The following is a 23,302-nucleotide window of genomic DNA, read 5'->3' as shown; positions in this document are numbered from 1 at the left end:
GCGATGTTCTTCCAGGCTGTCTCTTCTGTTTCTTCTTCTCCTTCTCCCCCAGACGGCGCCTCCCACGGGTGGAGTCCGGATCCGGATTGGCAGGGCAGAGGCACCAACCAGACCTCGTAGCGATGGGCACCCATTTTATGGAGCAGTACTGGTTGGACAAGTATGCGGTGCGTAGCGGGTACCTGCTGGTCGCACTCGCAAAATGCGCAGAAACGCTCTACTTGCTTGTTTGCCTACGAGTAAGCCAGCGGCATGGAGTATCACCTAGCATTATTAGTGCTCGGCAGAAATCACACGCTGGCCGAATGTGCCTGGACGAAACGGGACGTGTTGATAGCAACCGAGGGCAGACTCGGGCGGTGCCTTTGTGATTGTGATGATCCCCTCCAGATTTTGCCGTAGCGGCCTGGGTACCTGTGATACCCTGCTGGCTTTATCACAGAATTGGAGGCTGATGATGGCAGGTGTCGTGTCAGAGCAGTAGCCTCTACTTTTCAAGTACCTGCCCATCAGCCGTGGCAAGGTTCCATATTATCAGCTTGCGCTGAACCTACCACCTGAGTAGAAACTCGTACTTGTTCTGTGCTGTATGTAGGGGCTTGGCTTTTTTGGCTTCGTCTCTCTTCTTCGGGAAGGACGGAATCCCATGTATGAGGCGGAAGACCGCAAGGCCAGATCGCAGCGCGCTACTGGCGGACAGCACACAATACGCATTCATGTGACACCCTTTTGCCCTTGTATACATCCCTGGTCCGGGCAAGTCGTATTAATGCGTGCTTTTTGCGGCCAAGGGAAAAAATAAAGACATAAAAGCTGCTGACTCTGGGCTGAACTGATACGAGCGCGCTGCATGAAACGCACCAAAGGCAGCATGACGAACAAAGCGGGCAGCGTCACAGCCAGCTCGACCGGCTGGGGAGGGGGAGCCACCGGAGAGGGCGGGACGGCGACAGCAAACTAGGATGGAGTTACTTTTCCGCCTCAATAAGCTCCACGCGCGGGGAAACATGGCACCTGAAATGCCAAAGGGGTAGGGCAAAGGAAAAAGAAACTCAACAATCAATAGTTGGCATGCCACCACAAAGTTTCGCCTTTGCTGGCTGTGGGCAGCCCAAGTGAGCGCGCGAGCGAGCGACATTGCGCGGGCGCCTAAAAAAAGATGTACCTCGACACTAGGCATGACTGGCAAGGATACTTGTCCCTGCTAGTGAGCGTTACTGACGTAGTAAAGAGGGGCCGACGTAAGGTACAGGTCATCTGCGCACACCTTAGCGTGCGCGGCCCAGGTACATCCACGGCAATCCAGTGGGCAAGCCTCTTTTGCTCGATGATGGCGTGGGACCAACGCGTGGCTAGCGGACGCCCGCTTCTCAGGGCCTGGGCCTGAGCCTGAGCCCGAGCCTGGGAGCAAAAAAACATAAAAAGAGAGGCAGAGACGAGACGACAAGGCAAGACGAGAGCATGACGAAATCTGGGCCGAGCGTGGCCGGGAGGGAACTCTGTTTACGGTAAAGACAGCTCCGTTGACCACTTTGATGTCGTTGATACGTCAAAGCGCAGTGTCCTGCTTACTACCATCTACTTTCGTCAAGATGCACAACATGGCTTCTTCACATGTAATCCATGGCTTCTATATAAGGTAGCGATCTATAGAGGGGTATCCATGCCCTTTGCCGCCCAACCAAACACCGTCCAGCTGCAGCGGCATCATATCATGCCTGGATAGTGGTGTATATCCAATATACAGCAAAAAGGCTGATGGAGCCACACTTGTGCAAGCTGCTGATGTGTGGGAATGCCAGAGCATAGCGTACCGTACCGTAGGATTCACGACTTGTGCCTCAAACATTATCCTGATTGCATCCAAGACTCTGCCAGTGGCCCAAGAAAAAAAGTGGCCTCGCGCTGGTAGTGCAAACTTTAGCAGCTACCATCTGCCTGCTTGTACCGCCAAGACTCCACAATGCTCGATGCCTGCGACCACGCACAAGGCGCTAACAACTGCCTAGTCGTGGGCGCCTAAACGCAACACTTCAGGTGCCCACAATTATATAATGCAAGTGATATATCGACTTTCAAGGCTTTTCGACTGCACGAGCTGCCCTTTTTAAGTTGCACCCGCAACAAAGCTGAGCAGTCCAGCGTACAGCGAGCGAGCTTCCTTATCTGCCTAGGTGTCTGAAACAAGCACTACTGGGCACGGCACTCTGCAGTGGTGGAATACGGTAGGTAGGCACTGAGCAGGTCTATTTTAGACTCATCCCTTGGTAAACGCACGTGCAATCGGTATAATTGCGAGCACATAGCCCATGCATGTATAAGAATCAACAACGCTGCATCATCGTAGACGCTCACATGGCTGTCTCAGAGCCTCAGCGGCCCAACCACCCCCTTCTCGTCCCATGTACGGCCTCAATTCCCCACAAAGCCCACTCGCCTGGCAAAATATTCGCCCGTTACTCCTACCGGCTTACTCCGTAACAAAATACAACCAACACGCTCTCGAGTAGTGCCCGAGTAATAGATTGCGAGTCGCTTCATTTCCTCCGACTCCGTCCAATAGGTTATATATGCTTAGTACGTGTCCAGTAATAGCAGCAGAGAGCAAGGTACGTACAGAATATATTGGCAAGGATCTCGACCGAGTGTTTGGAACTATCTGCATAATCTTTTGGTGCTATATGACAGGACCTAACCCGAGAGGGAAACACGCATTGGAGCCACTGCATGAGCATTCTCACCAAGCCCGAGGTATCATAACACTGCTACATGTACTGCGTATCGCGTACTGCTACTTGGATTTGGCAGTATACACCGAGTACCAAGGTAGACGAGCCCATGTCATGTCAAGAACTTATCGCCCGTCACTTGTGGCACCCATCTCTCTCTAATCCTGCCTCCTTCAAGCAGCTGTGCCACAAACAGCGCCCGCTTATGGTCGTACGCAAACAGTCAAGTTCCTGCAAAAGGGCAATAGTTCAAAGTAGAATGCTCAGGGTATATCGTATTAGTAGCATATACAACGAATACCAGAGTGTAAGCAGATTGTCCCTGGTGTAAGTGCGTTATACCCCCCTTTGCATAGAGGTACCTGAGCGTAATCAGCCGGCTGTACCTTGACAGCATGCTCCTCATCTTCATCAGTTTTTACCGACATTGTCCTTTTGCCGGATCCCTTACTCGTATTGCCTGGACTTAGCTATATAAACCGACATACCACCACACCTGCTGGGTCACATGCATTGCTGGCCACCTTAGTGAGTCTGATGCCAGCTCCATCGCTCCCGTAGCCGATATGGGGACTTAAGGCGGGTAATACTAGTGGTACATCCCGCCCCATGCATGTCTAGTATGGCAGCTCAAAACTAGATTAGACACATTGGTTTCTAGATGGCGGAGAGTGTGAATGGAGCAGTCTGTGTTAGTCTGTTCATTGAAAGCTCGACTTGTTCGGATTCTGCCGAGTTCAGGTGCTGTCTAGACACATACTCATATGGGGCTATAGAGAGTACCACCACTCAGAATAAACGTAAAGCCCCGACTTGATCCATGTGGATAGCACATTTGAGGACACTACATGTATCGTTTCGACTGCGTTGTTCAAGATATGAATATGGGTCTTGTAAACCCCAGACCCCTGCCCAGGCACTCGCAGTAGTGGTTGATTCAAGGTTTCATTCCGTGAGATCTAATCACGCTCTCATACAAACGTAATCTTTAAAGGGTCCATTTCCCAGTTCGAATAATGCATGGTCCCCCTAGTAATTCTGTTTTGATTCACCATATTCGTAGCGTCAAATCATTCGTTTTCCCTCATACATTACTCTAGTTGTCTTTCAAAAAATACTCATAAATAAGAATAATTATGCAATATAAGTCGTCCATACGCGGTCATTAAACATCTAGCATGCTTCTAACTTGCTGAGGCGGAGCGGCAGTGGAGTTGGTAGTATCCGTACTATCGTTCCTTTGCCCATTATTTGGCCCGTCATGCCGGGGAGAGCGACCCCGATCTGTATCGCTATACGATGGAGGTCCGTCTTGCGATATCTCGTGAATCCATCGTGCTCTCTGAGCCTGTCTCTCGGCTTCCGGATTATTGGGGAAAATCACGTTGGAAAAGTCTTCAGCGATCCGCTCGTTGTGTCGGCGATCAGATTTTCCGGTATAGCGACGCGACTCGCCTGCGGATGACAAATTCCCAACGCCAGCCCTATCAACGCGGGGGTTGTGAGATAGACTGTTCATCTCGATGGTGTTATTATTTGAGTGGGTGACAAGATCGCCTCCCAGAGGTGGCTCTCTCTCATCGTCTTCAAACCGGGCTTTGAGCCCACGCTTGCCTCCAATTTCGTTGACATTTTGTGAGATCTTGTCTCGCAGGGTGTAAAGGTGTTCGCCTCGAACGCGCCTCCACCATGCTGGCTTCTTGACGATGCCAAGCTCCTGGTCGATGACCTCACCTCGCTGTCGCCTCTGCGCGATGAGAGCTTTGTCTTCGTTAGGGCTCGCGAATCCATATATAACTTGTACAAAGAGGATAAGGAGCGAGGGACCATAGCCCCAGGCAAATATGACAGGGACAATTCCACCGTAGCGCATAACTGAGAAAGTCCAATCAAACGAAATGAGCACCTGGTAGGCGACGAGGGCAAAGCATAGAGGGATGGTGAGGAGAAAACGCAACGGAATTGCCTTGATGAAGCTCCATGTTCGATTGAATATTCCACGGTTCCGAGGCTTATAATGATAGATGGAGTGGCGCATCGAGTAAAGGATGGTAAGAGAAGCAATAACAAGACAAAAGGCTCCAGCTTTAAACCGCGCCCCTGTGGCAGTAGGGATGGCCTTGGCCAGAGTTTGTTCCGGAGAACGCTGCATTTCCACAAACGTCCAGCTGCGAGGCACTACTAAGAAGAAGTTCTACAATAGATTTGTGTAAGTCATTGGCCAAAAAAAAAAAAAAAAAAAAAAAAAAAAGATACTTTTTCCAAAAAAGGGACTCACCATCCATATCCAGAAATAAACCCATAATGGCAGATAAAACTCTACTTTGGAGCGTCGGTCGTCGGTTCGGTATACGAAGGGATTGGGGTCGACGAATTGCCTCTCTTGCCAGCTCCCCCAATGCCTAACCGACTCCCAGACCAGCGCTACTGTTCCTTGGCAAATGAGAAACCAGAAGAAGGTGGTGACAACGATCGGAAGTTCCTGGACGTGATAACGGTCGATGTCGATATTCGTGAATAAGCTGACCAGGGCGCATGCGCAGACAAAGCACCCCCAATACCACTGCCAACGTCGACCTATGGGATAGAAGCGCTTCTCCTTGGGTAGGTACATCTTGCCATGCTTGGCGAGGGTAGTGAGCGTAAGCATCAAAGCAATGCCAAACATGGCCGCAAAGCCAATTCCTACGTAGCCTCGAACGCCGATTGGGTCCACGGCGCTGTAGCATTTGGTGGCGTTGATGAAGCTTCCATTGGTGTAAAGCAGAACGGGCTGATACGGCTCATACGTCAGATAGCACTTGGAGTTGTTGGACAAGGTGCCATTGCTGTAGTACGTGTAGTTCCAGTGCTTAAGCGTCGTGAGATTGAAATGGATGCCGCCAAAGACGGTATCCGTGCTGTTGTCGCCCTCGGGGAAGGACAACAGGTCCCGAGCGTCGAAGACTTCGTAGCGAACCATGACGTCTGGTCGCAGGGCTTCGCGCCGCCGACTGTGTTGGAGTGCTCTGCTCGGTACTCTCTATTCTCTATAGAGATGCGCCGCTCTTGTTCGATGCCGTCATCAGTGGCGAAGAATAGTCTCAAGGTCGGCAACTCTCTCGTTGCTGGCTGAGTGGAATTCAAAAACAAAGCATAAAAGGGAAAAAACAAGAGAAAAGGGGGGAGCTTAGCTAAAGCTAGAGCATTTGCGTAGGAGAGAATGCAAGATGCGCATTAGAGACGAGCAATTGGGGCGTGGCGGGTTTGGCTACAAGGGCCGCTGGATGGCTGCCGGTGGTGCCGCAGCCCGAAAATCCGCGCACACCGTCAAGTCAAGGCTCTAGCGACAACAAGCGGTGCTAGCAAGTCTTGGTCTTCACTATAACGATATCCGCAAGTTTTTCTGGAAAATACAGCTGTTCATGCTCTACAATTGTGGCCTTTTGTCTTAACAATTGTCACTCAGCAGAAAAATGTCAAGATGCAAAGAATGAGCATCACTGGCGAGAATCTTTGGACTTTGAGATTCATATCCTCCAGGCGCTTTGGGTGGCCGATTTAAAGTGCGTTTTAGCGCCAAATGTTTAAAAGCATAGTGCGTCTTTAGCCCACATCTCCGCTAACCTTCACGACTCGGGGGCTGCCCGACAAAGCAACTTTATGTCTACATTCCTAATTCAGCATCTTGGTCTCAGCCAGCGAACAGCTTGCACACAATTCCTTCGCTCAGTAAATTCATAGAGGAGGGTATTGGTTCCGCCTTAACCGCGAAAATGGATACCAATCCCATGATCCGCTGTCACTGCGGCGCCGTGTCTTTCCGGGCCGTGCTCCCCAAGCCTCTCTCGGTTGACGTATGTCACTGTCTGGAGTGCCAGAGACAATCCTCCTCGGCATTTGGCGTCTCGGCCATCTTCCCTGTCGAGGGCATGCTTCCCTTTGCCGAGGATTTACAGCCTCACGTCGGGATGTGGACACGCAAGACTGATTCGGGACGCACGCTGGAGTGTTATTTTTGTAAGACATGTGGGGTTCGCCTGATCCATCGGGGCCTTCTGCCGGATGGAACATCTGCGCAGACATTGACTGTCAAGGGAGGCTGCATGGAAAACCTGAGCCTCGATGGTGCAAGGCACATCTACACAAGAACGGCCAGAGTACCAGTGCCGGAGGGGAGTTACTCTGGCCCTCCGGATCAGTTATGATGAGTGTAAGAATAGCCATGGCCCTCTTCGCAGTATCAACGGGCAAGAGTTATGCCTGGTGCCAATAACGGCTACCGTACTGAATGTCTTCCAAGTAATAACGAATGGGTTATTGGTTGGGTATAGGGGCAAACAGGGGAAGAGCTGGATTATACGGTCATTACGAAGGAGGACATATCGGAGCACTCATGATCTATTCGGGATTCTATTTTCTCATCCTACTCCTGAGATATCATTGAAAGCTTTTCAACTTTTTTCATCCTCATCTATACAAATACATAGCCGTTATCCAAACTTAGAGGCATGGTATCTCTTCTAATCTACCAAAAACACGTAAAACACGCCGAACGAGCGATCAATGGATCTCGACAAAAAAGGGGGGTCATACACGAGCTCCGAAAATCATCGCCCTATGTTGTTCAACACACTTCCCGTCATAACGGCTATCTCTCGGTCCCAGCTTGCTTCGACGCCGGGCTTCTTTTTGCTGCTGGAAAAGACATTCGGCGTTTGACTCCCCTTGATCACTGTCTGTCGAATAGCGTCCCCGACAACGTTCTTATTCGTGCGTAGTGTGCGGGCAACAATGCCTCCTCGGGTAGCTATCTCCTGAACGCGAGCGGAAATATTACTTGCCATGCTGCGCCAAAAGTAGGAAATCAAAGAATTGGTTTCAAATCGAGACAGTAGTAATCGGACGAGATTCTGTTGCTTCTTCTTCCCAGGAACTGGAACCAAGGGGTGGGTGGGAGTCTCGGTAGCTTCGAGAATCAACTCAAGCGAAGCAATGTTCTGGCAGTGGGAAACGACTTCGACAAGAGATTTGTCCAGAGTGGGAAGCTGTCCGAGGGATCGTGAGAGAGCTGCGGTGCTTGATTGCAGAGCAGAACGAACATAGGAATCCAGGGCCTGTACAAGTAGTTTTGGAGTCCATTTCTCCAATTGAATTCCGCTGGTCGGCGATAGCAAATACAGTGCAGACATGGCAGATACTAATCGTGATCGTGCCTCTTCGCTCTGTGCGAAAGTGATGTTGCTTGGGGTAGCAAATTCGCGAATCTGCCGCTCAGACACCTCGTTAATCCGCCGTTCGATCGGTGTGATGATAGTATCCTGCAGGCTCTTGATCGCATTGAGCTTCTCAAGGCCATGGCCTTCCTCGCCCGGTGCCTTGCTGTCCAGTACTTCGCGCAGCGAGAGGATCGTGTATGAGCATCGAACGAGTGCCCCGTAGTCGCCTTTTCCGGCACTGGGATTGCCCAGCTCAGAGAACTGCGCCTCGAGCTGTCTTCCAAGCTGCAGGCATCTTCCCATTGACCTCCCCAGCCTCAGCGTCTCCCAGAGGCGCAGTGCGACCTGGCGGATCTCCTCAGCTTCAGCATGCTTATCGATAACCTCCTTCTCTAGTTGCTTATAGCTGTCATTTAGGCTTGCGATTTGAGCTTCGAGCTGCGCAACAATGGCTTTGCTAGCTTGGGTCTGCGATTGGGTATATTGGAGCAAAGGAACGGCGGAGCGGGTGGTGAGGAGGTCAATATGAGAGTCAATCTCTTGAGCGTCAAAGAGGACTCGCGACAAGGGTGTTGAGAGATCAAGCGGGGAGTCGTCTGGATTGTTGGTGGAAAGGATGAGAGAATTGGCAAACGCCGCGGGCGCAAAGTCGGGAGCAAGGAATGTCTCGTAATCGATGTAGGATGGCTCTTCAATAGCCTGGGGGTCTGGTAGTGCTGCCATGTTGCTTCAAGCGGCTTGGTGGAGGAAGCATCAATTGCACGAGAGCGTGCCTCGTCTCTCCCAGATTGGAGGGGAGCAGCTCTGGGGACTAAAATGGCGCCTGTGGGAATATTGCTCCATATTAATTGGTAGGGCCGCGGCTGCACCGCTATTTACGGTGTTAGTTGACACCTTGGCAACGACTCAAGTTTAGAAGCCTCTCAAGCTAGAGAACAATTTAAAAGTGCCTGTGGATAAAGACTGTTTACGCAATGCTATCGTTACGCAACCTTTCTTTCCGATGGAGGCGAAGCGAACATGGGGCGACGATACGGGGTAGGCCCTGATAAACATGAAGAGGTATCAGATAGATAAAGCAAATGCCGAGTATGCGTGGCTTGCACAGGGTCTTGCGGAGGATTTGGCGCAGAATGTAACCGTTGTATAGATGGAGCGTATTCACCTTGTCGTACTCCGTGGGCTCAGACTGTGGCGCTTTCTCGGACGCTTTTCCAGGTACGAAGGTAATATAGTGGTGCTGGATATTTTTAGGTCGAGACCTACCTGTTCAGAGGCGATGGAAGCAGATAAACCCTGCCACTTTTGGGATGGGAAATCGGATCTGCGGTTTATCGCACAAACAGAGTCGTAGACCACATGCTCGCGCGCATAGTGCTACTAACATCCAGCAGGAGTAGGCTATCAGCTCCATACCTTGGCAGACGCTATAAAGAGGTAGATGCAAGCACTAACTCATGCATTGCCTGGTCTGAACCTGCGTGATATACAAACGGCTTTGTCTGGCGCTCTGCGATCTCCCAAAACACCAGCACCCGCCGCCAAGCTTTCTTCCCTTATGTACAACACCCGCCACTAATACGGCACTCTATCCAGACTACCGCGACGAAGCCCACTCAAGCCACTGTCTAAGCCGGTCAGGCGGCGCACCTGTCATTAACTCATCCCCCCCTTGTCAGCAGACGCCTACAGATTATCTTGCATGCCAGACTTCTTGAGCGCGCATCGCCACACCGTATTAGTCGTGGGGTTAATTATAGCACGCCTCATATTCCAGAAAGAGAGCCCTTACTTCGACCTCAGCCTCAATATTAACGTCGCTATCCCTCTACCTATTGTGGCCTCTTCTATCTCTTTTAATTAATCCTTCTGCCTGCAGACCGTCAACCAGCTAGCGCTCCTCCGCGACTCTTCTCCTGGACAAGGAAGAGCAAGACAAGAAGAAAAATTCGCCTTCGCTTGGGCCTTTTTTAGCCTGTGCACCGCCCCAAAGACGTGGGTGCTCCATACATAATTCCAGGCTTCCCGCGCGCATATTGGATCTTGTACAAACACAAGTACGGAGTTACGGCACATTCGCATCCAATACTTGCCATCTCTTATTACCACTAGCATTATCCATCCTGCTAGGTGCCGCCTAGTGGTGTTGAAGTCGCACCAGGGTTTGTGGCCCATTTTCTACCGTTTCTTGCCTGCGCTCCGGCTGTGCTGCTGCAGTCGAATGCCCGCTGACATCTAGGAGCAGCTGCAGTCATCCAAGTAGAGAGAAAAGAAGCGAGCAACGAGAGAAAGCCTACAACGGGAGGCTCCTATATCCCATCCAGAAGCCATGGCCCCCCAACTTGCCGCCACCTTCGTCCCTGGCAGTGATGATGATTACTTTATGCCAGAGGTCGTGGCCCCGTCCCCTCAGCGGTATGCGTTTTCCATTTTATTTTCGTACCCCTGTCTCCCAAGCCTCCTTGGTCCTATTGTCCTCCTATCTTCCATCTCGCCTGGTTGACGAGGCTGGACCCTGTCAGAGGCTGAATGGAGCCGTTCAGCCATTCGAGGTGGGGCTGCTGCTGACGTTCTCTTCTTGATCCTTTCGATTAGGGTGACCCCTCAGGTGCCGCAGAACATGCAGGAGGACCTGCAGCGCATGGAGCTCGAAGCCCGTGAAATTGAGCCGAGAAGCCACGACGCAGCATCTCACAATAGAGCCCGCGAACCCTCTCTGTCGACCTACACCGGTCAGAACCAGCCCGACAGACCCTTCAACAACGCCGCCCAGCCCGACAACAGAGCCTACGGCCAGAACAGCGGCGGACGGACACGGCAGCTCGACACCATGGACGACGACGCCCCGTCATTCTCGCCTTTCCCCAAGGTGGTCGGCGACAATGTGCCACCGGCAGATGAGGAAAAGGAGAAAATCCTGTGGAAGGCTCGAAACCATGTCTTGCACTCGCAGAATGTCAACATGCAAATCACCTGGGCTCGCGATGTGCTGAACTGGGCTGAGATTTCCATGGATGCCGCTGCTAGAGAGGCGGCTGAGAACGGCAATCGCCCCCCAACCCCACGCAAAGAGCATGAACTGCGCAACGACGCCGTCAACATTATTCGATACCTGGCCGAGCAGGAGCACCCAGATGCCCTTTACATTCGCGCCAAATGGCTTGAGTTTGGTAAGTTTGGAGATCGCGTCGACAAGCGCGAGGCCTACGCGGGGTATAAGAAAGCGTGCGATCTTGGCAACACGCGGTCAGTATACAGGATGGGCATGCTGTTCGAGCAGTCCAATGACATGTCCAAAGCAAAGGAGTACTATTATAAGGGTCTCAGCTTGAAGGACTCCGCTGCCCTTTACCGCATGGGCATGATGAGTCTGCTTGGCCAGCATGGCGAGACAAAGGATTACCAAGGGGGGTTAGAGCGCATCCGAAACGCGGCCGACTGTGCAGACGAAGATGCACCCCAGGGAGCATACGTGTACGGCATGCTTATCGGACGAGACCTGCCTGACATTACCATACCCGAAGGACTGCTGCCTTACACCGTTGAGACGGCAAAGATGTATGTCGAGAAGGCGGCGTATCTTGGCTTTGCCAAGGCTCAGCTCAAAATGGGTCAAGCATACGAGTTATGTCAGCTGGGGTGCGACTTTAATCCTTCCTACTCTTTGCATTACTACGGATTGGCCGCCAAGCAAGGAATTCCAGAGGCTGCTCTCGGTGTCTCCCGATGGTTCCTCTTCGGTTATGAGGGTGTTTTCAAGAAGAACGAAGAGTTGGCCTTCAAATATGCCCACGAGGCGGCGTCTGCGAAGCTACCTACTGGCGAGTTCGCCATGGGCTACTACCACGAAATTGGTATCCACGTTAACAAGGACGTTGTCGAAGCCCAGCGATGGTATCAACTCGCCGCCGATCATGGCAACAAGGATGCCGTTGGCCGACTCGAGTCCCTGAGCCAGGATAAGAGTCTTTCAAAAGCAGATCACGAGACTACAACATTAACACGAATCAAGTCACAGCATGGCTCGATGAGAGGCAAGCGTCCCGAACGATTCAAGCAAGCAAACCCAATGCCCACGCTTAGCGAGGGCGCCGATGGTGGCCCACCACCACTGCCCAAACTTGTCACGTCAGTTGGCTCTTCCCGACCCTCGCCCGTAGCTTCACCTGGCATGCGTCCTACGATTGTGGAAAATAATAACTTTGCTGAGCCATCCAGAGCGTCGTTCGTTGATACCTCTGATCGACAGCCAGCCTTTAATATCCGCGTCGATCCCAACAACCCGCCTATGCGCTCTCAATCTGCCGCGCCTTATCCCGTAGATGATCGGGCACAGCCGATGAACGCCCGCCCTGGCGGAGGAGCGCCATATCCGGAAGACGATGGCCGACCAAACCCGGGCCGTTACAATAACAACTACCCCCCTAATCAAGGCCCAGCAGCAGACCGCCCAAGCAGTGCCTTCGGTATCAGACCGTCGACAGGCGGCGGCCCAGGTGGCCCTGGTGGCCCTGGCCCAAGGCCGATGCCAGGCTCCCAGTCGGCTGGCAACTTGTATCCTAACCAGCCTCCTCCTGGAGCTGGTCGTGGAAGAGGTGGGCCCGGTCCTGGGCCCGGTCCTGGCCCGGGGCGCCCATACGGAGGAGACAGCCGGCCCGGAAGCGCCCACTCGAATGGAAGAGGCCAGCCGCCTCAAGGATACGGTGGGCCTGGAGGTCCTGGAGGTCCTCATGGAGGACCGCCGCCAGGTCAATACGGGCCTCGGACATCATCGCGGCCAGGGCCGGATGGATATGCCGATCCTCATAACAGCGGCCCTGGCGGTCCCGGCGGTCCCGGCGGGCACTACCCAGAGAGAGTGGGTTCTCTCCCCCCACAAGCTGGAGGACACCCAGGAGGCCCAGGAGGACACCCAGGAAGAGTCAATACTGGGGGTCCCGCAGGTCCCCAAGGCTTTGGAAATGGTCCTGGGCCACGGCCAGGTCCCGGCATGCCAAGTCCCGGTCTGCATGGTCCCGGCAGAGCCGGCACTGCTCCTCCAGGACAAGGCCCTCCACGTCCTGATGTGCATAGCCCGAGTCCTGCACCGAGTGCGGCTTCGAACAAGCCCAGCAAAGCACCGAGCAAGCAAGGTCCCGCAACGTTCGAAGATATGGGTATCCCACAAGGTAAACAGGACGGTGATTGCGTAAGTAGCTCCAAATTTATAACCTCTACGTGTGTGAATAAAAGACTAACTTTGATTCTCTAGGTTGTCATGTAACGGCTGCTCTATTTTTACATGTCGTAGAGTATATACCCGCATATACAAAGATAATCAAAGGAGGAGTCAGCCAATTTGCACATAGAGAACTTCAACACAAAATACTACGACAACGTGTATACGCCAAGCAAGGAGCATTTCAGAGCGTACATCTACTTCATTTGCTTTTCATTTTGCCTACAAGCTTGACTTGGGCTCTCTTCTTTGACCAACGGAAGCAGATATCTATCTTGAAGACTACGAAGACGGGGTAGAGAGAAGAGATACGAGGGGAGACAGCGAGGGTCAGGGAGAGAAGGAGGTTGGTTGGTTGGATGATACTTGAAAAAAACTTATATCACGGCGCTGGAATCATACGATATCTTTTTTTGATTTTTTAAAAAATGCAAAAGTGATCTTGTACATGTTACGAGCCGATCAGGCTGTCGTTCGACTCTTCCCTCGGCGATGAGTCGTTGAGCGTGATTTGTATATATCTCATCTCTGTATTAATTTTCTTGGAAAAAAAAAATTGTCCTGATAATGCTCTTCTTTTAGTAGATCTCGTCGGTGAAATATTGGGTCTCTATAATCATCGATCCTTGGCGTTGTTACACAGTAACAAGCAGTAGTGCCTGTTTGGACTAAAGTTGGGAAACTACTAGGTACTGGCCAACTAAATGCTTGCTGCCAAGGTCGCTATACGCAACGCCGTTGATACAGTTAGTAGATCATCATGCCTCGTATCCAGTAATCAAGTGGTGGTTATTGATTATTGGGTAACATTCAGTCAACCTTTCGAGCTAGCGCATCCTCAAAATGCCAGTAGCACTTGTTTATCACGTGGGTCTTACGGAAAATAAATCAATACAAGGCCGTGTCTTCCCCTCATATTCCTCCGCAGATATCCACGGTCAATTTATTTCCGTGATAAGCAGCTGGCTGTGGTAGCGCTTTATAACTCTCAATTCGGAAGTCCAGAGGAACTATTGTAAGTGCACCATGCAGGGCCGGGTACTAGAGCCGCCCGCGGTCCCCTCATCCCGCTGACAGTTCGCGATCGAAGATGCCTGAACCGAAGGAGTGCAGTAGTACGAGGCATCGCGGATTGCGTGTCCCCCCGTTAATTCTATCCTTCATATCTCGTCTAGTGAAACGATTGGGAGGGGGGGATAAATACTATGACAAGGCCAAATTTTTTTCACTCCTCACGACCGGTTTGTCGGTGCCACAAGGATAAGTATATAAGGTACATACAGCAAACATATCCTGCTGCTGCTGTGTTTGGCTTTTCTTTTAATCAGAGTGTGTGCTCTTCCCTCTTCTTCTTTTTCTCTTCCTCTAAACTCTTTCAATGATTAACCGATTAAAGGTACGGCAAGCATAACTATACAAGCAGAGTGAGAACTGCAAATCACCACCATGAGGATCTGCTCTCAGCTCCTGCTTGCAGGATGCTGCTCTACTCTGGCCATCGCTGGAGTCAGTGTTTCTCCAGTAACAGCTGCTTTTGACCCTTTTGACTGGGATACCATCACCCCCAGTGACGATCTTGAGTATCATGACTGCTACGAGCAGTTCAAATGTGCTCGCTTGCAAGTGCCCCTCGACTGGCACAACGAGACAGACACAAGGGTAGCCACAATTGCCATGATCAAGCTGCCTGCTGTCGTTCCAGATGACGACCCGACTTTTGGCGGCTCCATCTTCTTCAACCCTGGAGGACCTGGTGGCTCAGGTGTCGTTGTTATGCTCTCGATGGGCCACTATCTTCGCAACATAGTCGACAAGCCGGGGCGTCGCCATTATGAAATCCTCTCCTTTGATCCTCGTGGTATCGGTCACACGCTTCCCAATCCCGACTGCTTCAACGGCAGTGTCTTGGCACGAGATGCTTTCCTCCTGGAATCCCGCGGCAATGGGCCCCTCACGAATGGCGACAACTCCATTGCTTACAGCCTTGCTATCATGGACGCCTTTAGCCAGCGCTGCAGCCAGACCGGGGACGCTATAGCCTATGCAGGGACACCGTATGTAGCCCGCGACATGGTCGAAATGGTCGACAAAATTGATGAGTTGCGCAAGAGGGACGCTGCTGCTCGGAAGCAAAACGAGAAAGGAGAAGCCACAGAAGCTCAAGACTCTGACGATGTGCGAGAAGAGCTTAAGAAGCGATCTGTTCGCAAAAGGAGACCAGCTGAGCTCCATGATGAACCTGGAGATGTTCCGCGTCTTCAGTATATTGGCTTTTCCTATGGTACCATTCTTGGCAATTATTTTGCTTCCCTGTTTCCTGGCCGAGTTGGGCGTCTCATTCTTGATGGAGTATGCAATGCTGATGATTATGCGACTGGTCCTGTAAGTTTCCAACCAGAACAATAATATCTCCGTACTCTCAAAAAGTTCTGCTAACAATTTTACTCTCTTTCTGCTTCTATTAGGGTTGGCTCACAAACACCGTGGATACTGATGAGATCTTTGACACCTTCTTAGAGGGTTGTGTCGCTGCCGGCCCCGAGGTTTGCGCCCTGGCCCGCGAATCAGACACCCATGGGGCATCCGATATACGTCGCCGCTTCGATCGCTTTCTTTTAGATCTGGACCAGAGGCCCAAGTCTGTACTGCTAGATTCCGGGGATGTCGTCATTGTCACCGGCTGGGACGTCCGCTCCCTCATTGGCTCGACGCTTTACAAACCTCTAAAGGGGTTCAAAGTACTCGCCAAGCAATTAGACAGCATTATATCCGGTAACATTAGTGAAATGGCTATCCTGGCTTTGAACTTGGACTTGATGCCGGTCGTGAAAGACGCATGTCCTATAACCAACTTCACCGACCCCCAGCTTATTTGGAAAGCAGAATCGCAGAGCGCCGTCATTTGCAATGATGGCGACGACATTACTGACAAGGACGTTTCTTGGTGGCGCAAGTACGTAAATCAACAAGTAAGCACATCCAGCATCTTCGGTGCCCATTGGGCTACAGTCCGGCTGCCCTGCTCCAGCTGGCGATTTCGTTCCAAGCGGCAGTTCAAAGGCCCCTTTACCACGCCGAAGCCTGACCCATCCCTGAAATCGGGCCATCCAGCAGCGCCTATTCTCTTCCTCTCGAATCGACTTGATCCTGTGACACCTCTGAGCGCTGCTCAGGCCATGGCTGCACAGCATCCCGGCGCTCGTGTCATCATTCAAGAGGCTATAGGCCACTGTGCTATGGCTGCTGCCCCCAGCATCTGTACCAAGAACGTTGTAGCTGACTACTTTGAATCTGGCATTATCCCTGATGTATCAACATGCAGCACCGAGTGTGGCCCTTGGGATACTTCCTGCTCTGTTTTCACGGCCAATAATGTCGATGCTCAGGCCGCCGCTTCTTGGTTTAATAACGAGGAGCGCATCTGGCGCAGAATGTCACCTCTTGGTGTATTATAAATACTAAGGTCTCACTTTAGCACATGTTAAACTTGCGTTTTCTTTCAAGACATGTTCCAAATCTCTGCTAACATAGCGAAGTGATAATTTTGGATGGTGTGCAGATTATCGGAAATGTCCTCTGATTGTATTATAACGATGTAATAATTTACATGGCCTCACTCTTATTCCACGGCCATTTGCCATTACATGTAGTACTGCAGCTACAACCACATTATGCTGCTTGCCAAGAAATCTAGGTTCAAATTGCCCCATCAACAAACAAGCAAACTGCAAAATATTCTCTCCCCACCATTCATCGCACCTAATTACCTCTCGAAATCTTCAAATGATGGCCTATTATACCGATTCCCAGATGTATTCGTCATCCAGTCGTTTCAGCCCACGTGCAGTCCAGTGCCAGACGCCTCGGCGAGCAACTGATTCAATAGTCTCACGCTTGACTGGCTGAGGAGCAGCACCTGCACGGCAGGCAGCGGCTTCACAACTGTTGTCATTCCAGCCAAACTTGAAGTCGTCTCCCCACCAGACTCGCAACTCAGTTCCAACACGTAGAGTGATTAAAACCGACGTGATATTTGTGTAGCCGTCAAATGACACCGGTGTCAGTCGACAGTTCCCATGAGGGAAGCTGGGGCATGTCGGAATACGCTTTGTTTCAGACCAGGCAATTGACTCCTCTGTTCCCGAAATTTCGTTGTATCGATATGCCGATATCTCAAATTCACACCATTTCTCGGCACCATCTGCCGCGCAGCCAAGACTCGCACCTTGGAAGTCAAACCTGAAGCAGTGATTCAGAGCGTTCGGACCAACACCAATCTCCGCAGTATCTCCTATGTTAGAACGGCCCAAAGATGGTAAAGAGGGCGGCACGAATTCGACAAGCTGGCCACCAGATGAAGGAACGTAAGATTGAGATGTCTGAGACGATGGAGGAGCAATAAGGAACCCTTCAGAGAACCAAATATCACGAGCAGGGTTGAAAAGGGGGCCAGCCTTGACATCATCAAACTATCAAACGAGTTAGAAACAGACATGAGAAGTCAAATAGGAGGTACACGAACGTCTAATGTAATGTTGCCGATTTTCCCACCAGTCGGGCACATAGGAGAAGGATCAGCTTGTGGTGGTAGAGAAGACGTCGCAGAAGGCAGAGTAGAGAAAGAAACACTCTGGCTGCCCAATACTGAGGTTGGGTTTGCGCTCAGTGTGTTGCTCTCAGATAGCACGCTGGTAAGTGTAGAGCTAGAGTTATCCCACACAAATTCTGATGATACCAGGCTGAACAAAATTAGACACTGCATACAAGAAGATCACCTTTGACTTACTCTTGTTGGCGACGGAAGACTCGCAAATTGGGCAGAGTAACAGTGGCCATGGTAGTAAGTGGGAAGTTGATCGTGTATGTGGTGGTTTGCTCTGGTATAACATTGGTCCAAGTACTAGTTTGGAGAGCTGTGGCAAGACGTGATGGTCCCGGGAGACCATACACTGGCGATGAAGCCAATTCTGCAGCGTCAGTCGGAAGTGAGCCGTAGGCGTTCTATGACAGCGGCTTGGATCCCAGTACTGGCGCCTGGCTATCCCATTGATCATTGTACGGAACGAGACTTAGGGGTTGCCCATCAGGACCATTACTGACGGTAAGAGTCGACGTACGAGTGCCAGTCACAGTCCCTGTTGGCTCCACAATGCCGGAGACCACTGCAGATGGTGGCAGCACACTTGGTAGGTCAGTTCCAAGAGCCCCATATTGAGTCAGGTTAGGGGGATCGATAAGAGTGCCGCTCGAGAAATTTGGATTAGGGAAAGATGGTACACCAGTTGACATGGGCGACAGTGCGGTCCCAAGCTCTGCGCCGCTCGGTATGCCCACCACGGTTTGGACAACCGGTGTAGCCCTGCCATCTGGTCCAACTGTAGTCACCGTGATACATGTAGTAAACAAGCCACTGCCAGGAGTGATGGAAAGGCCACCTTGAGGAAGACGGGTTTGAGCCGGTACTAGAGAAGGATAGCCAACACTAGTTTGTATAGGCAAAGCATTGCTCAAACCACTAGTAGGGACGAGAACAGTTTGAACGACTGGCGTAGTAAAGCCATCTGGTCCTACAACACCGACGGTGATGCAAGTTGTGGCCAAGTTACTTCCCTCGGGGAGATTTGAGATGCCTTGAGGAAAACCTGCGGTTGGAGCTGGCGGCAAAGATATTCCGCCAGTACCAGTGGGAAGAACGTTGCTCGCAGGTACGATAAAAGTAGATTCAACGACCGTAGGGGAACCATCAGTACCAAGAACGGTGTAACTTGTGCATGTGGTGATGGCATTCACACCAAGGTTTGATGTGATTTGAGGTGTATTACCAGAAACTGCACCTCCCTGGGTTGGAACTCCTGTGATAATGGCTGCGGGAATTGCGTTGGAAGTAGGGCTAGAGATAACCCAAGTTGTATCAATAACTGTTGGAAGACCATCCAATCCAAGTACGGTGTAGCTTGTACATGTTGTACTGCCGCTTTGTCCCACACCACCGGCTGTTCCAGTGACTTGGTTTGGGAAGCCATTGACAGAAGCGGGACCAAGGACTCCTGCTTGTGTGTTTGTTGGTGCAGGCATTAGCCAAGACGATTCCACCACAGTGGGAAGCCCATCGGGGCCAAGAACGGTGAATGTAGTGTGCGTCGCAACGACAGGCCCGTCAGGCAAGCCAGTGATAACGCTAGGGTTTGGCAAAAGCCCAGAAGGAAACGACGAAGGAAGAGAAGCTGCAGTTGTCGGCAAGTCGACCCAAGTAGAGTGAACGACAGTAGGGATTCCGTTGGGTCCCATGATGGTGTAGCTTGTGCAAAGAGTCTCTCCGGCTGTCGCAAGGACTTCCGAAGCTGCAGGAACACCAGGAGTAAACCCAGGGAACGGAGCAGCGGTAGAAGGGGGTTGAGCAGCACCATTACCATTGCCATTCCCAATCTGAGTACCAGGGAATTGTACAATTGTCGGTTTCCCATCTGGGCCAACGACTGTTATTTGAGCAGGCTGGCTTCCATCAATACCAACGCCTGTAGCAGTGGGTGAAGAGTATTCTGATGGCTGCTGACCGAAAGTGCTGGGGATGCTATTGAGGCTACCCGCACTATCGTATGCTGGATTCTCAAGGGTGGCAGTAGGAAGGGATCCGGGAATTGGCCCATCGCCAGCAGTAGCTTGACCGCTTGATGGCGTGGAATGATCTCCAAGATTGGAACTGATTGAATCAGGTTCTTGAGTGTGTGCAGGGGATCCATCAGGAAAGATTGCGGATGTCTCAGCAGGATCAGAAGCACCATCAGTAGAGACGGGGGCAGGTGAAATATCGGATGGATCGCCATCGCCACCCCAAACATCAATTGTGACGGTCGTAAAAGGTTTGACACTGGTATGTGCGGCTTGGGCAGACTGTACAGGGGAAATCAAGACTGTTGAAGCAGGGAGAGCAGACTGTTGAATTGTCTGGTTGGGGTCAAAGTCATTGGACTGAGCAGCGCCGGAGGGGGCAAGACCGGAGGGAGTAACATGGCTGGTAGGGTATACAGTGACAAAAACTGTTGTAATACCTTGAAGGGCACAAGTGGGCATGTCAGGAGCAGAACCGGGAGAGTTTCCAGGCAATCCAGCGGGAGCACCATTTGGAAGTCCACTTGGATTTCCATAGGATATATCGTTGGGATCATTGTTAACACTGCTGCTAGGAGAACCACCTGAGTTGCCACCAAAATCACCATCAGGGCTGCCATCGTTGTTGCCATTGTGTGTTCTACGCAAATGATTAGAGATAGTGAGCAACGAGGAGGAAAATCAATACATACCCGTAATCCGTCTGAGCACTTGCGTGCTGCACAACGGCGCCGGCTATCAAGACTGCCAAAGACGCAAAGACCCGCATTGTGGGTGAAGTCAAGATTCGCAAAATTGGCGTAATGCGAACAATCCGAAGATTAATGAGAGAGGCGGATGCAACAGAGATGGATGCAAATGAGTGAGAAACAATGAATGACTGACTGGAAAGACAAGAATTGAAACGAGAGAAAACGAGGATGGGTAGAAGAGGAAAAGAGGAGGGAGAGGGAGAGAGGATGAAAAATGTCTTGCAGCTAGAAGAAAAGTGCTGAGTGCTGAATTGCCCGAGGGCATAAAGGAAGGAGCGTCCATCTTTTCTGAGGCGGTCATAAGAGCGTCGGTGTAAGTGAGGAAGGCGCGACCTTTTTATCGGCTGAGACGGCACCACGTTGACGTATCTTCATCTCTGAGGAATCGATCCTGCCACAAAGGAGCTCTTATCGAGCCTCAAAAGAAGGCAAGAGCAGTCACATAACCGAAACGTTGACGTAATGGCTTCATTTGCGGTCAGAGAATGGGAAATGTGTACGGAAAGAACACTGGTATTTCGCTAAACGTCTCCGTAACTAAGTCACCGCCCTCGCAATTCCTTTCGTATTCGCACTCGCGCATGCAGTCGTACTTAGGCGCATTTCTTTAGCTAGATGCATTATTCCCAAAATGCAGGTTTGCGTAGAAAGGGCTGCGAAGATAGATGGCCGTAGTAATCCAAGCGTTTGATGTAAGGTAGAAACAGCTGCAATGCGCCTATGCTAGAGATGCCCATATGGATAAATCTTTGCAGGCTAATCACGATTAAATCCTTCAAAGAGTGTAGACCGATTTTTAATGTGCCGTGTGAAACAGTACATATATCTACCCATGCTATCTGTAAGGTGCACCAAATTATTTTGACAATTTAGCACCAGGTCAAATGAAGCTGTTGAAGTATCTGTGGCGTAGTTTTGATTGGCCTAAACACTTAGGCAAGGGATTTTAGTATGTCGCACCTCATAAGGAAAAGCCTGGGACTAAATGGCGGGAAGCTTGACGGATGGGCACATGCTCCAATACGTCAGCTACTATTACTATTCTGTGCAACGTCAACGTCAACATCATCTGGGCGTCGTGGACACCGTCACTGTCCCGATCTCATTTGTCTTCACTACGCTATGCGGTGAAAAAAAATCATGTCTGCTCACGGCCTACCTAGCAACGCGCTGCCACCTTTCAGAGAACAATTCCTTTCAAGATGCCGTAGCAGTCGAGAATTTATCTATCTCAAGCGCGCAGCCGTCGCGTTTAGCTATCCCATTCGTGGTATCTGGTACTTTTCGCGAAGGAGAGAGTTCTGGCCTCTCTTTCTTGGACGGCTGGTGCCTCTGTCTTTAATATCGTTCTTCGTATACTTCGTACTATTCTCCTTCGCTTTCCTTCCGCAATTCTTATTCCTGGCCATCTTCCATGGCTGGGGCGCCTGGTTTAACGCTGTTGTGCTCGTGTTGGGCGAAGGTTTGGTGATAGTGCAGGGCTTATTCGAGGGGTTCTTTGTCGATGAATGCCGGGTGGATGTCTTCGACGTAAGCCTCAGAGACGGGGAGTGCAGTTATTCATTCACCGACTAATATCTTTCTTAGGCTACGCTTATCGACCTCTCATTGAAGGATCTAATAGCTCCTCATCGCATCCTGTTTGAAGATGCGCCTAATTCTGTCAAAATGCTGGGAAAGCCGACAAGTCCAGCATGCTTCAATCCTTGGAGTACAATTCAAATAGTAGAGCTTATATTCTTCCTTCCCCTCAATCTCATTCCTTACGTTGGAACTTTTGTCTTTATCATCATCACTGGGACTCGGCTTGGTAAACTATCGCATCATCGCTGGTTCCAGCTCCGAGGGTTATCGAAGGCAGCGCAAAAAGATGAGATCAAAAGACTCGAATGGGATTATGTTTTCTTTGGAACAATAGCCATGATCTTTGAGCTCATTCCAGTGCTGTCTTTCTTCTTTCTCCTGACTACGGCAGCAGGCTCAGCTATGTGGGCAGCAGACTTGGAGAAGGCAAGGAGACGAGAAATAGAATCTGATGCTGGACGAGTAACGTCGTACCAATATAGAGACGACTTTCCCTAGGCCGCGAGGAAATGTATGGAAAGGATCCATTTTATGGACTTTATGTCAGTAGCTTAGCGATGCCATAGATTTAATCATTCACTCCTTCTCAGCACTTTTAGGAGGAAACGAGTTGACAAGAGGGACTACACTCTCGCCAGCGGTTGTGAGCTGAAGGGCAAGCCATAACACATTTGTGCTCTGCAAGTAGCTCTCTGCAGCACCTAATGCCAAATCTGGGATGTAACATATTACTATTATCTAAGAATATTTCGACGCCCGCCGTTAATTCTCAGCTGAAAAGAGTTGCTGTAAAACTATATACTAATTCATTTTCTTTATACTGCGGATTTTATCTATAGCCATTGGTTTTATAAGTTTGCTGATTTATCCTACATCGTTAAGCGTCTCGGCAGTGTTAGTATACCAGCTCCAGGCGTCGGGGCCGCAGCTGTGGCAGCTGTTGGATTAGTACCTACTAGTAGCAAATGAGCACCTGGTAATACATTAGCTGCTACAAAGCTCCAAGTGCGTTTGTACCCACGGCCTGGCAATCTGCCCAACCAATGCTACTGCACACAGCGGTTATATCCAGTAACTCATACTGGCAACACAAATGTACGCCAAGCATATCAAATGCTAACTTCGAATATCGAGCCATAGTTTTATTCATATTTTGCTTGTAATTAATAGATGCTAAGAGTAAGTGACATCAATATTGGCACCCTAGAAGGA

At 50.8% G+C, this 23,302-nt stretch overlaps 7 protein-coding genes across 7 annotated transcripts; 4 read left to right on the top strand and 3 right to left on the bottom strand.

The window, feature by feature from the left end:
- Positions 1-3,569: 3,569 nt before the first annotated feature.
- Positions 3,570-6,087, bottom strand: GGI43DRAFT_199557 (DUF2434 domain-containing protein). The gene is made up of 2 exons (XM_083200048.1): positions 5,008-6,087; positions 3,570-4,923 (listed from the first exon to the last, which is right to left on the bottom strand). The coding sequence occupies exons 1-2, from the start codon at positions 5,689-5,691 to the stop codon at positions 3,895-3,897; spliced, it is 1,713 nt and encodes a 570-aa protein (XP_083056992.1). The 5' UTR covers positions 5,692-6,087; the 3' UTR covers positions 3,570-3,894.
- On the top strand, positions 6,045-7,162 carry GGI43DRAFT_199544 (Mss4-like protein). The gene is made up of 2 exons (XM_083200047.1): positions 6,045-6,921; positions 7,012-7,162. The coding sequence occupies exon 1, from the start codon at positions 6,485-6,487 to the stop codon at positions 6,914-6,916; it is 432 nt and encodes a 143-aa protein (XP_083056991.1). The 5' UTR covers positions 6,045-6,484; the 3' UTR covers positions 6,917-6,921; positions 7,012-7,162.
- GGI43DRAFT_199461 (Golgi transport complex subunit COG5) lies at positions 7,118-9,218 on the bottom strand. Its single transcript, XM_083200045.1, has one exon. The coding sequence runs from the start codon at positions 8,648-8,650 to the stop codon at positions 7,319-7,321; it is 1,332 nt and encodes a 443-aa protein (XP_083056990.1). The 5' UTR covers positions 8,651-9,218; the 3' UTR covers positions 7,118-7,318.
- Positions 9,219-10,365: 1,147 nt separating this feature from the next.
- On the top strand, positions 10,366-13,393 carry GGI43DRAFT_199474 (uncharacterized protein). The gene is made up of 2 exons (XM_083200046.1): positions 10,366-13,115; positions 13,179-13,393. The coding sequence occupies exons 1-2, from the start codon at positions 10,548-10,550 to the stop codon at positions 13,188-13,190; spliced, it is 2,580 nt and encodes an 859-aa protein (XP_083056989.1). The 5' UTR covers positions 10,366-10,547; the 3' UTR covers positions 13,191-13,393.
- Positions 13,394-14,096: 703 nt separating this feature from the next.
- GGI43DRAFT_199451 (alpha/beta hydrolase) lies at positions 14,097-16,708 on the top strand. The gene is made up of 3 exons (XM_083200044.1): positions 14,097-14,160; positions 14,542-15,527; positions 15,611-16,708. The coding sequence occupies exons 2-3, from the start codon at positions 14,592-14,594 to the stop codon at positions 16,598-16,600; spliced, it is 1,926 nt and encodes a 641-aa protein (XP_083056988.1). The 5' UTR covers positions 14,097-14,160; positions 14,542-14,591; the 3' UTR covers positions 16,601-16,708.
- Positions 16,709-16,769: 61 nt separating this feature from the next.
- On the bottom strand, positions 16,770-18,063 carry GGI43DRAFT_199424 (uncharacterized protein). Its single transcript, XM_083200043.1, has 3 exons — positions 17,932-18,063; positions 17,668-17,884; positions 16,770-17,614 (listed from the first exon to the last, which is right to left on the bottom strand). The coding sequence occupies exons 1-3, from the start codon at positions 17,979-17,981 to the stop codon at positions 16,940-16,942; spliced, it is 942 nt and encodes a 313-aa protein (XP_083056987.1). The 5' UTR covers positions 17,982-18,063; the 3' UTR covers positions 16,770-16,939.
- Positions 18,064-21,404: 3,341 nt separating this feature from the next.
- Positions 21,405-22,917, top strand: GGI43DRAFT_414335 (uncharacterized protein). Its single transcript, XM_083207028.1, has 2 exons — positions 21,405-22,036; positions 22,094-22,917. Exons 1-2 carry the CDS (start codon positions 21,647-21,649, stop codon positions 22,586-22,588), a joined length of 885 nt encoding a protein of 294 aa, XP_083056986.1. The 5' UTR covers positions 21,405-21,646; the 3' UTR covers positions 22,589-22,917.
- Positions 22,918-23,302: the final 385 nt, after the last annotated feature.

Source organism: Trichoderma evansii (genome assembly GCF_050947405.1).
Source record: "Trichoderma evansii strain SZMC 28006 chromosome Unknown GGI43scaffold_23, whole genome shotgun sequence".
Classification (NCBI taxonomy): domain Eukaryota; kingdom Fungi; phylum Ascomycota; class Sordariomycetes; order Hypocreales; family Hypocreaceae; genus Trichoderma; species Trichoderma evansii.
The sequence above is the reverse complement of the archived record's forward strand: the minus strand, read 5'-3'. Positions and strand labels throughout refer to the sequence as shown.

Bases quoted from the DNA above. Each gene is read 5' to 3' on its own strand.
- GGI43DRAFT_199451 (XM_083200044.1), top strand. From the start codon at position 14,592: ATGAGGATCTGCTCTCAGCTCCTGCTTGCAGGATGCTGCTCTACTCTG. The intron at 15,528-15,610 runs GTAAGTTTCCAA...TGCTTCTATTAG, and splicing joins ATGATTATGCGACTGGTCCT to GGTTGGCTCACAAACACCGT.
- GGI43DRAFT_199461 (XM_083200045.1), bottom strand. From the start codon at position 8,650: ATGGCAGCACTACCAGACCCCCAGGCTATTGAAGAGCCATCCTACATC.
- GGI43DRAFT_199557 (XM_083200048.1), bottom strand. From the start codon at position 5,691: ATGGTTCGCTACGAAGTCTTCGACGCTCGGGACCTGTTGTCCTTCCCC. The intron at 4,924-5,007 runs GTGAGTCCCTTT...AATCTATTGTAG, and splicing joins TTTATTTCTGGATATGGATG to AACTTCTTCTTAGTAGTGCC.
- GGI43DRAFT_199544 (XM_083200047.1), top strand. From the start codon at position 6,485: ATGGATACCAATCCCATGATCCGCTGTCACTGCGGCGCCGTGTCTTTC.
- GGI43DRAFT_199474 (XM_083200046.1), top strand. From the start codon at position 10,548: ATGCAGGAGGACCTGCAGCGCATGGAGCTCGAAGCCCGTGAAATTGAG.
- GGI43DRAFT_199424 (XM_083200043.1), bottom strand. From the start codon at position 17,981: ATGGCCACTGTTACTCTGCCCAATTTGCGAGTCTTCCGTCGCCAACAA. The intron at 17,885-17,931 runs GTAAGTCAAAGG...AATTTTGTTCAG, and splicing joins GTCTTCCGTCGCCAACAAGA to CCTGGTATCATCAGAATTTG. The intron at 17,615-17,667 runs GTTCGTGTACCT...CTCGTTTGATAG, and splicing joins TCGGCAACATTACATTAGAC to TTTGATGATGTCAAGGCTGG.
- GGI43DRAFT_414335 (XM_083207028.1), top strand. From the start codon at position 21,647: ATGTCTGCTCACGGCCTACCTAGCAACGCGCTGCCACCTTTCAGAGAA. The intron at 22,037-22,093 runs GTAAGCCTCAGA...TATCTTTCTTAG, and splicing joins GCCGGGTGGATGTCTTCGAC to GCTACGCTTATCGACCTCTC.